Source organism: Meles meles, chromosome 19 (assembly GCF_922984935.1).
Source record: "Meles meles chromosome 19, mMelMel3.1 paternal haplotype, whole genome shotgun sequence".
NCBI lineage: Eukaryota > Metazoa > Chordata > Mammalia > Carnivora > Mustelidae > Meles > Meles meles.
The window spans coordinates 35,570,066-35,582,334 of NC_060084.1; the positions used below are offsets into that span (position 1 = coordinate 35,570,066).

The 12,269-nt window shown below is 36.4% G+C and overlaps 1 protein-coding gene across 4 annotated transcripts in view; it reads left to right on the forward strand.

Moving 5' to 3' along the window:
• The window catches only part of NETO2 (neuropilin and tolloid like 2), a 63,406-nt gene that overhangs the window by 12,099 nt on the left and 39,038 nt on the right, over positions 1 to 12,269 (forward strand). For 3 of the 4 annotated variants that reach the window (XR_006816291.1, XM_045989188.1, XM_045989186.1), the window contains 4 exons: positions 2,855 to 2,995; positions 3,652 to 3,900; positions 7,881 to 7,925; positions 8,008 to 8,135. Coding sequence is in view for 3 of the 4 variants with exons in the window: in XM_045989188.1 (XP_045845144.1) it covers positions 2,855 to 2,995; positions 3,652 to 3,900; positions 7,881 to 7,925; positions 8,008 to 8,135 (563 nt within the window). In the remaining variant the exon portion in view is untranslated. The remainder of the gene's footprint in view (positions 1 to 2,854; positions 2,996 to 3,651; positions 3,901 to 7,880; positions 7,926 to 8,007; positions 8,136 to 12,269) is intronic. The other variant, XM_045989187.1, reaches the window with a different exon arrangement.

Consider the following 12,269-nt stretch of genomic DNA (forward strand, 5'->3'; position numbering starts at 1 on the left):
GCTTATTGGAAAGGACTGCAACTTTTGAATACTATTTCCATAATCCCTCTGGGGTGTTCCAGTGACCTAAGGCTTTCTGTCAACCTAGCAGCTTCAATTTTATTGGGTTCAGCTGCAGTTAACTAGAGTAAATTGTCGACATAAAGTCTTGCTGATAAATTTTTTTAATGGGTATTACTAGTAGCTCCTAGCACACTGTGGATTATGTCCAAAAATTAAATGAGATTCATGCATTATCACTCAGCAAAAATAAAAATCCTTTTTTCAATGTAGACAAATGAAATATTTCCATCAGTATCTTGTTAAAAGCCCTGTGGACCTGTTCTGATTATCCTTGCTTATGAAAGAAGAGAAGCTAATGTGCTTTTCAAACCAGATTTTCATGTCAGAGGTTAGAACATTTACTGGTTTGCTTTTTACTTTCATCTAAGTTATACATACACATGACAAAAATCAAAGTATTCTGAATAGCTAATTATGAAAAAATAGTTTTCTGTCCTCTGCTACTCTACTTCCTTCTCCATGGAGATAACCAGAATTTTAGCTGAATCTTGGTATTTCCCTGCATATTTCTAAATAATATGTTATACTATTACTTCTTAATTATTTCAGTTTTACATATTTAGACAATATTTTCCCACCACAGAAGATGAAAATTTAGCTCTTTCATGCACCTACTTATTCTACCCCTGACTATATACCAGTGTTCTATTACTTTCCTTCTATACCACCGGTTTTGGTGTAGTTCTGTCATAATTCTGGTCACACCTATATTGAGAATTTAAGTCACTCATGGAGCTTTTTCCATATGAAAATTTTGTTTTTCAGTTTAGGAAATTTTTATTTCTTTTCTCCTTGTTTAAGTTTTGAAATTCCTTTTTTTCTTTCTTTTGTTGTTGTTGTTGTTGTTTTATTCTTAAGAAACTTCTGTTTGGGTGTGGAATATTCTTGTGGTTGTTTTTCTATTTTCCATCTGTCTTTCTACTCTTGTTTTCTTCTCAGTCTGTATTGAGACTTCCCCAGCTTTACCCTCTAAACCAGGAATTGGGAAACTTTTTCTGTAAAGGGACAGACAGTAAATATTTAAGATTTTACAGGCCTTACAGTCTCAGGAGCAACTTACTCACTTTTGCTGTTGTAGTATGAAAACAACTATGCACCATATAGACACATGAATGGAATGGATATGTTTCTTTGTAAACTTGCCTTATGGTAACAGGCCACAAGTTGTATTTTTTTTTTTTTTAAGATTTTATTTATTTATTTGACAGACAGAGATCACAGGCAAAGAGGCAGGCAGAGAGAGAGGAGGAAGCAGGCTCCCTGCTGAGCAGAGAGCCCGATGCGATGCGGGGATGCGATGCGGGGATGCGATGCGGGGCTCGATCCCAGGACGCTGGGATCATGACCTGAGCCAAAGGCAGAGGCTTAACCCACTGAGCCACCCAGGCGCCCCAACAGGCCACAAGTTGTATTTGGCCCAGAGCTACACTTTGCGGTCCTCTGCTTTAAAATTTCTACTGATTTTTCCTTCTTTTTTCTTTTTCTTCTTCTTTTATTTTTAGAAAATTTTTGTTTTCTGAATATTTTTAAAGTATCCTTATTCTTGTTTTATAGATATCCTCTTTTTAATCCAAGGGGATTAAATGACAGTTTTGTTTAGTTTTTAGTTTGGTTTTCTATATAATCTTTGTTTCCTCAGATTTGCTTTCTTTTTTTATTCATTGTTCGTGTTAGAGGCTTTCCTCAAATATCTGGTGATTATTTATGAGAGGCTCACTAAAATCTGATGACTAGCCGTCTTTAGGTGTAGAAGGACTTGTTTGCTGTGGCCCTTGTTGGTGAGTGACCCAGCCCTGGGGAATTCCGAGTCCGAATTGCTGCCACTTTTCCTTTGGACTCTTGAGAATCCCCAGAGAGGAAGCTTTCCATTTCCAGCTCAGACGTTCTGCATCTCACCTAGAGGCTTTGAAGGAGTTGAATGGGGGAAGAGGCCAGGAATGCCATTCGCGGTGTTAACATTCCTAGTCTCCTTGTTTGCAGGCTTGTGTGGTCACCCCCAGCTGTGCCGGGTGTCTCCTGGTCTCCAGTAACGTTGCTTTATCCTCTGCAAAGGAATCATCTCATTTTCTGATGTGGTGACAGCAACAGCTTCCTAGATTCGTAGAGTAGGGGAGGATGTTAGAAATCAGACTGATTCTGAATAGACTTTTTGCCAGGCCTCTTGTTTTTAGAAAGAACAGTTTTACCACCACCTGTCATGCCCTCTCCTGCTCACCAACACTGCCAGTTGTTGTGTTTGCACCTATTTGTGCCTCTTCAGGGGGTTATTTTTGCCCTTAAAAAATCCAGTACTATTAACGGAGTTTAAGGAGAGAGAACTAAATGCATGTGTTCAATCTACAATCTTTAACTAAAATGCCTTTGTAATCTTTGGATTCTTTCTGGCTTTTGTGTTAAACTAAATATAGAGGTACCATACCGGAGATAAACCCCTGGGATCCTTTTATTTTTATGCTAGAACTGAATTTTATAGAGTTGCACTGATTTATCAGATTCTCCCACACAGCTTTGCCCTTGTAAAATCTAAGCATTTTATTTCCCTGCTCTCCTACAGGGCAAACTTGTCCTGTAGCAGCAAGTTCTTCCCACCAGCACAGCATACAATTTTACCTTTCTCACACTTCCGCTGTATTCAGTTTGTTGCGCTAAACTTGGCAGTGGTTCTTGCAAAATTATATACACTATCTGTGTAACATAGAGTGGGCAATTGTATGGCTGAATTGTGGGGGAAGGAGAAGAATGCTGTTGTCTTTTGCTGTAATTCATATTTTAAATGCCATTTTTCCCTAAGATGGACAAAATATTGGAATCAAGCATATTCCTGCAACCCAGTGTGGCATTTGGGTTCGAACCAGCAATGGAGGTCATTTTGCTTCACCAAATTATCCTGACTCTTATCCACCAAACAAGGAGTGTATCTACATTTTGGAAGGTATTAACCAATTTCTGCCTTTTAACATGAATTTTAACTTTATTGTAAAACTGAGTACATTGGAAAGATGCCCAGTTTAAGCCAGTTTGAACAAAATTTATACATGTGTTTGAATTAAACTCTAGTAATTATAAATATGTCTGGATATTGAAACACATTAACAAAATAATAGTTGAAATTTTATAGGAATTTTGAATCTCCTAAAATATAATTCAACCAGCTGCATCAGTGTAAATGAGAAACTTCTCTAGTAAGGAAGGGAGGGAGGGAGGGAGGGACTCAAACTTACTGGCATCTCTTATGCCTTAATGCAAATTTACGTCCATAGTTACATTAGGTTGTGTCATTTCTTCGGTTTTTCTATTCATTGTATCTCATGAACTAAGCAGTAGCTTTTCTAGCCTAATTTTAATCAATTAATTACACTTAACTAATTTAATAAACAGCATATTCCACAGGGAAACATCGCTGTAGTTCTGCTGAGCAGCATTGTTACTATTGATATAAAGTGTAACATTAATTATGAATTTCATATATAACAGTTCTCATGATTTTTATCTGTGGAACAGTAACAGAGCAGTTACTTTGCTTTTTCCACTTGTGTCAGGACATTTATACTTTGTGTTGCCCTGATTTGCTTGCTTCTTGTTTTCTAGCTGCTCCACGTCAAAGAATAGAGTTGACCTTTGATGAACATTATTATATAGAACCATCATTTGAATGTCGGTTTGACCACTTGGAAGTTCGAGATGGGCCATTTGGTTTCTCTCCACTTATAGATCGTTACTGTGGTGTGAAAAGCCCTCCACTAATTAGATCAACAGGGAGATTCATGTGGATTAAGTTTAGTTCTGATGAAGAACTTGAAGGACTGGGATTTCGAGCAAAATATTCATTTATTCCAGGTAATGAAGTTGTCTTTTTTTTTAGTGGGTTTACTCTGGTTTTAGAATCTTATGTCTGGAAAAGAGAGAATTTAGTCAAGTTAATCAAATCAGGGTTTTAAAGAAATTAGCAAGGCCAAAGGGAAATCACTTCATGAAATGAAAAATTGGAAATAGAACTGTTATCACTTGAATTTTGAAGCATTTCATAGAGGTATCACAGTTTTCTTAGATTTCTTTATGTTTTATAATGTATATCAAGGCTAAAAACATTAAGATAAATGTATTTTAAAAGATAATTCAGCAAATTGTCTTATTTTCATAATCCTTACCAAAAATTATTTTGGCAGATTTTTTCCATTGGAATGCTTGAATTAACCACTCATTTGAATAATCTCTAGAAAATATTGAGCAATAGAAACTGCTCTGCACTTGGAAGCAAAAGACCTGTGTTTGAATCCGTTCTCTGTTACCTGACAGCTATAAGACTATTCAACACGGTTGCACCTGAGGGTTGTGCTCTTGGTAAAATGGGAATACCTGATGTATTACTTTCCTGAGACTGCCTTAACCAACTATAAATTCAGCAGCTGAAAATAATAGAAATTTATTCTCTCAGAATTCTGGAGGGCAGGAAACCCAGCAGCTCCACGTTTCTTCTGGGAACTCTAGGGGAGAATCCATTGCTCACCTCTTCTAGCTCCTGGGGGCTTCCCCAGCATTCCTGGATTTGTGGCCACATCACTCCAGTCCCTGCCTCCGTCGTCACATTGCCCTCTCAGAATCCTTAACTTAATCCCATCTTCTGTTTTGTAATGTAATATTCACTCTTTTTTTTTTTTTTTTTTTTTTTTTTTTTTTACCACATAAAGTAATACAGGTTCTGAGGATTTGGATTAGGGTCTCCGTTCAACCCACTCTGCCTATCTTACCCTGCCCTGTAGTATGTGCAGACACTTTGAGACCTGCAAAGCCTCTCTGGTGTAAAACTGTGCATATCCCTAATGCAGAAACACAAAGATCTACAAGTTATTGCTCCTGTCTTCAAACAGCTTATAGACCAGCAAGATGAAAAAGTAACAATGTACCAGTTCTGTCATCTCTTTGCTTTGTTTTATGTAAGAAATTTGTTACTTTAAAAAAATATATATCCAGATGAAAAGAAAAATCCATAATCTTACCATCCTATATATTAAAAAAACACTTTAACAATTTGGTGTGTATCCCTTCAGATGTTTTTCTGTATCACTTTATTTTGTTTTACATAAGTGACAACAATTGTATTACCTGCTTTTTCGCCTAAACAGCATAATCAACTTTTTTTCTTGTCAGTAAACATGGGAATTTTTAAGTGTTGTTTCAATGTTTAATGTTCTCAATGCTGAAAAGATAACATATTTTACTATAATAAAAATAAATTTTTAAAAATTACAGTTACCAAAAAAACTTAATTTGAAAGTTTAAATAGGAATTATATACACCAAATTGCCAGAACGAAAAAGTTGCTAGATGAAAATATCTTAGGATCTTTAAATAGCCTGCAAAACCTATTTCAGTGTACAGTTTATTGTATTTAACTGGATGTTCAATTCTTGTTAAAAATTGTCCTTAGTTCCAGTTACTTTCTTCATAGTTATCATATTTTAAAAAGTAGGGGTGAAATTTTTAACTTAATTGAGAATACATCTCAGAGACTTTCCTCTTTTAACTTAATAAACTAAACCCAGCCTTGCTGAAAGGGGACAACAACATTTTCAGCTCTTCTGTAGAGAAATGTCAAAGACAAATTTAATTAAACTGCAGTGAAGTAAAAAGTCATAGGAGCTACCTGCCAAAGGAATCAGAATTTCTTCATGTGTAGACAATTATTCTAGGATGTTGTCATTATTGCATTAAAATTTTCAGAATTATCCCAGTTATTTCCAGGTATTAACAATTCATTAAAAGTTCTCTATCCTCAGTAGATAACACCAGTAACCAATAGATAATCAGTAACCAGTAACCAGAGAATTTCATTTAAAATATACTAATTTCTTGGGGTGCTAGGTGGCCCAGTCAGTCAGATGTCATGATCTCAACTGTGAGATCAAGCCCCACAATGGGGGTCCACGCACAGCATGGAGTCTGCTTGAGATTCTTTGTTTCCCCTGCCTCGTGTGTACACTCTGTCTCTCTAAAACAAACAAATAAATGAAATCTTTACAATATACCAACTTATCATTATTAGTAGTAGTAGTCTTCTAGATTTACTGATCCCTAAACAAAATTTATTTTATAAGTATGACTTGAAATAACTAGACATAGCCATAATTAGCCAGTTATGCATTACCCATTTATTTTGACTTGGGGGAGGGGGTTAAGATTGATTTATTTATTTGACAGAGAGACACAGAGAGAGAGTGAACACAAGCAGTGGGAGTGGGAGAGGGGAGAAGAAAAGCAGGCTTCCTGCTGAGCCAGGAGCCTGATGTGGGGCTCGACCCCTGGACCCTGGGATCATGACCTGAGCTGAAGGCAGACGCTTAATGACTGAATCACCCAGGTGCCCCTACCCATTTATTTTGATATTTTTTTCTTTTAGTGGTTAAACTGTGGACTCGTCCCTCACATTATAAAGGCAGTATGATAGGGTAAGAAAAATTGTCTGGAGAATTGTAAGCTGGTCCTGGCTTTGCCATTATAAATATGGTCTAAGAAAATCATAATCTCTCTCATTCAGTTTCCTCATCTTCAAGGTGGAATATTACATAGTTTTCCTGAGCATGATACTAAGCATAATATATGTAGAAACTATGTAGTAATATAAAACGCAAATGTAAGGTAATAGAGTCTAGAAATCCTTAGTGTTTTATTATAATTTGTCTGTATTTTGATCATAATCCATATGAAGTTGCTCTTCTGATACATAAACTAATAGAAAAAGAGCTACTTTTCTTCAAGTAAGAATCTTTATATATTAAAAAGCCTGATTTTTAATATTTAAAAACAGTATTCAATTAAGAGCATTGTTTTTGATGTCTGTTTTTTTTTTTCAGGAAGTCTAAACTAGTTAACAAAGATCTGATTCATATATAAGATTTTTTAATATCTTTTTGACACTAAAGTCTCATTATTTCAGTTAATTGATTTGGTTTATAAAAATCAAATACCTGACCAATTTGCTGAAATCAGTTATTTTGATATGAACTATTGGTTCTTGGTCTTCTATGAACTACTTCACCGGACAGAATATGTTATATATCATGGAGTCATTTTTTCCCTGCCACTTTGAAAACACTGCTCACTAGCTCCTACTGTGTGTGTGTGTGTGTGTGTGTGTGTCGAATTACAAATAACATAAAATTCACCATTTTAATCCTTTTTAAGTGTATGAGTACATTTACAATGCTGTGTAATCATCACCACCATCCATTTCCAGAACTTTTTTGTTAACACAAGCCAAAACCTTGTGTCTATTAAATATGAACTGCCCATTCCCCCTTTCCTCCAGCTTCTGGTACTGTCTATATGAATTTGACTAATGTAGGGATCTCAATAAGTGGAATCATTTATTTCCATATTAATATTAATATTTGTCTTTTAGTGTCTGGCTGATTTCACTTAGTATAACATTTCAGGGTTTATCCGTGTTATAGTATATATCAGAATCTTATTTCTCTGTTAGGCTGAAAAATATTCCTTTCTGGATACTGCATTATGTTGATTCATGCATCCATTAATGGTCTAGCTATTGTTCTTGACAGAGGGTTGCAAGTTTTCAGGTGGCATAAGTAAGTTATTCATGATGGAATCAAAAGTATAAACATTACCATTTTTAAAAAACTTTTCCTATAAATAAGCACCTAAACATGCCCAGGTTTAAAACAGTGCTCTGTATTCTATACCTATGAAAGCTGTCTCTTGCTTTGTTATTAAATGAAGGATTAGACATAAGACATGAAACCTTAATGTAACTCTAAACTATCTCAATGCCAATCACTTTCTTCTTTTTTCTATTACAGATCCAGACTTTACTTACCTAGGAGGTATTTTAAATCCCATCCCAGGTTTAGTATATCACCTCTTTTTCCTCATGGCATTTTGATCAGTCATATTTTCCTTTGAGCATCGTTCCTCTATTCTTTCTAGATTGCCAGTTTGAGCTCTCGGGAGCTGATGGAATAGTGCGTTCTAGTCAGGTAGAACAAGAAGAGAAAACAAAACCTGGTCAAGCCGTTGATTGCATATGGACAATTAAAGCTACTCCAAAAGCCAAGGTATTATTATGCATTGAGTCACTTTAGAGAAAAACATAATAAGACATTGATTAGCATAATGTATTGTTTTGATTCACGGAGATACTTACTATTATAGAAACTGATACTGCAACTTTTATTTCAATCAGATTGGCCTCCTAAGATCTAAGTAAACTGCCATATAGTTTCAGGAAGATGACACAAACATTGAGAGTCTTAAAATCTTTGTATTCCTAGATCAGGGCTGTGAGTTTTGTTCCATATGATTACTGATTCATAAGGAACTTTATGAGGAGGAAAAACAGACCACAAGAGGATGAAGCATCTTGTCAGAGTTCTCAGAGTTGGTCATGGCAGTGTCTAAACCAAAGCACAAATGTAGCGAGTCTTGGCTTCTGTGTTCTTTCCATGCCGTCCTCTGCTAACGATGTGGAGCTGTTATTGGAAAGTACTGCAGTAAAGGATGTTTTTAAATAACTCTGACAGATTGGGATTGGTTGCTGACTACTTTTGCTTTTTGCTCTTAATTTATACTTCTAGGAATATTCACAGTGAAAATTATATTTAATGTGGATATATGTGAAAAGAGTAAGTGAGGATAAGAGAACAAACCATTAAAGAATTACAAAAATTAGGGCAGCTGGGTGGCTCAGTGGGTTAAGGCTCTGCCTTCGGCTCAGGTAATGGTCTCAGGGTCCTGGGATCGAGCCCCACATCAAGCTCCCTGCTCAGCAGGAAGCCTGCTTCCTCTCTCTCTCTCTGCCTGCCTCTCTGCCTACTTGTGATCTCTCTCTCTGTCAAATAAATAAAATATTTTTTAAAAAAGAATTACAAAAATAAAATTTAGAATTATGGTAATAGCATAGATTAGATAACGTGAAAACCTGACCGTTACAAAACATCTGGATTCATTGGGTAAAATATAACAGATACACTTTTAAAAGCATAGGTAAGATCCCCCCCCACCCCAAAAAAAGATAATTCTTATGGACTAAAAATGAAGAGAGAGTAATAGAAACCAGACCAATAAATTGAAAACTGAAACTAATGGTACAAATACCTCTTGGTGATTTCAGTACCCTCCAGCTACTCACCAGTAGACCTGCCGGGAGCTTGGTGTTACTAACCACAGTGAGAAAAGGCCTGTGGTTTGTGTGACCTTTATGAGATCCCTCACATAAAACTGGAACCCTTAAAAGGAAATATAATTTCTATGAAGTGGTAGATTAGAAACCTCTTCCACTAATAGGTTAACAGTGAAGAAGCTTACCTTTTTGGGCTCAGTCCCAGAATAAGGCTGGGGTCTCCCCTAAAGCTTTTACCTAGAAACCTGTTCTTGCTGGAATTTGGGACATATGTGATTTACATTCCAGGCCCAATCCAGGAACCACTTAGTCTAAAAATTAACAAAATGGCCCTGGCCTTAAAAATCTTTTTAGACACCTGGCAAAAATAAATACAGAATAACCACAGAGGGACACCTGGGTGGTTCAGTTAGTTAAGTGTCTGCCTTCAGCTCAGGTCATGGCCCTAGGGTCCTGGGATCAAGTCTCGCATCAGGCCCCCTGCTCGTTGGGGAGTCTGCTTCTCCCTCTGCTGCTTCCTCTGCTTGTGCTCTCTCTCATACACAGACACAATAAATAAATCTTCAAAATAACCACAGAGGCTGTAGGATTGCCATCAGTAAAATACTGCTGAAGCTAAGCTCACAGCCCAAAATTAGAAAACGTAAAGAAACAACCCATCATTGGGGCACCTGGGTGGCTCAGTGGGTTAAAGCCTCTGCCTTCAGCTCGGGTCATGATCCCGGGGTCCTGGGATCGAGCCCCGCATCGGGCTCTCTGCTCAGCGGGCAGCCTGCTTCCTCCTCTCTCTCTGCCTGCCTCTCCGCCTACTTGTGATCTCTGTCTGTCAAATAAATAAATAAAAATCTTTTAAAAAAAAAAAGAAAGAAAGAAACGACCCATCATGAGTGAATGAGCAGACCTAACAGCAAGAAGTTTCTTTGATGCCTAAGAAGTCAGGTGTTTTAAGTATCTTACGAGAAGGAATCAAAAAAACGAGAAAGAAAAATGACCAGGTATACTTTAAAAATCACCAAGTACAATTTCCTCAAGTAAAAGGTACAGTTATTAAAGGATAGACTGAGAAAATTACCCAGAATGTAGCTCAGGGGGTCAGGGAGGGGTAGTGGGATTTTAGCAAGAAAATGTTCAAGCTGACAAAAAGCATTGACACAAGTGACTCCCAAAGCAAGAAAAAAGTTTATATTGACCCACAACAGACAATGAGAAAATCTTTAAAACAACTAGACAAAAAAGAGAGCTGTGAGAATCATTAATAGCAAAATAGGAGCCGGAAGACAATAGAGTAATGTCTTGAAAGTGCTGAGAAAAAAAATAAGTAACTGCCAGTCTAAAATTCATTTTAGAATGTGAGCAAATTAAGATATTTCTGGGCAAAAATAATAAATGGACTAAATGCTACAATTAAAATCCAAGTATATTCTGCTTTAGGATAACTATGGGAAATTTTGAAAATAAGGAAACAGGAAAGAAATAATAGACAAATACCAAAAGAGATCTGATATAGCTATTAAAATAGAAATCAAGAAGGCCACCAATTTACAAGGAAGATATAATTCTTTTTTTTTTTTTAAGATTTTATTTATTTATTTGACAGACAGAGATCACAAGTAGGCAGAGAGGCAGGCAGAGAGAGGTGAAGGAAAAGCAGGCTCCCTGCTGAGCAGAGAGACCGATGCGGGGCTCGATCCCAGGATTCTGGGATCATGACCTGAGCCCAAGGCGGAGGGTTTAACCCACTGAGCCACCCAGGCACCCCAGAAGATACAATTTTCAATTTTATGTATTAATATGGCCTCAAAATTTACAGAATTGAATTGACGTTTGCTGAGGAAAATTGACAGAGCCACAATTATAGTGGGTAACTAATTTCACCTCTCAGTAATTAATCAAGCATACAGAAAAAGTGGTAAGGCTCAGATTTAAACAAGACAGTATGCCTAATGAGACATGTCCTACTCCCAACATCGAGCATATGCATCCTCTGCGAGCAGGCATGAAACATTTATAAACTCTGATCCATACACTAGACTACAAACAGAAGTCTGAAATACCAGTGCTTCGTATTATGCAGAGCACCCTCTGACAAAAATACAATTAAATCAGGAACCAGCAACCAAAAGATAACTTTAAAATCTATATGTTTGGCAATTTAATAATATACCAGTTAGTAATTAACAGGTCACAGATGAAATCAGGGTGGCAATTTAAACACACTTAAAACAATAAAATTGAGAATATCAAAATGTGTGGGATGTAGCCAAAAGTGCTATAAGGAAGTTTTCATAAATGTTTCTTTTAGAAGAAGAAAAGTTTAAATTTAATGAGCAAGTTTCAACTCAAGTTAAAAGAATAACCAAAGAAATCCAAAGCAAAGGTAATTAATGAAAGCAGAAATAAATGATATTTTAAAAAGAATCAACAAAGCCAAAAGCTGGCCCTTTGTAAAAAAAATAACTATAGGTACACCTCTGCCAAGATTGATTTAGTCAAGAAAGACCTAAATAATATTTAGAATATTATATTTATATATAATATTCTAAATAATATTTAGAAAAGGTCATAGAGGTGCCTGGGTGACTCAGTCAGTTAAGTGACTGCCTTTGGCTCAGGTCATGATCTCAGGGTCATAGGGTCCTGGGATTGAGCCCCACGTGTGGTCCTGGTCCAACTCCCTGCTCAGCAGAGAGTCTGTTTCTGCCTCTCCCCTTGCTTGTGCTCCCTTTTTCTGTCTCTCCCTCAAATACATAAGTAAAATCTTAAAAGAAGAAAAATGGAAAAGGTCATGAGTCTACTATAGCAGATATTTAAAAATTCTTAATATGACAAATTGTGAAGAAAACCTGCTGAACAAAAGAGGAAAAGCCCTGTATTTTCTTCAATAAATAAATGACAAAGGGGAAAAAAAAAAGGCAGTGAACCATAGATTAAAAGAAATGTAAAGTCAAATGAACTTGTGGATTCAAAGTATCAAAGTAGGAAACACTACAAGGCAGAAGTCTGAACACTGGTGTTTGATTCGAAGAAATTATTTATGTGGTTTGATAATAGAACTGATCATATGTTAAGT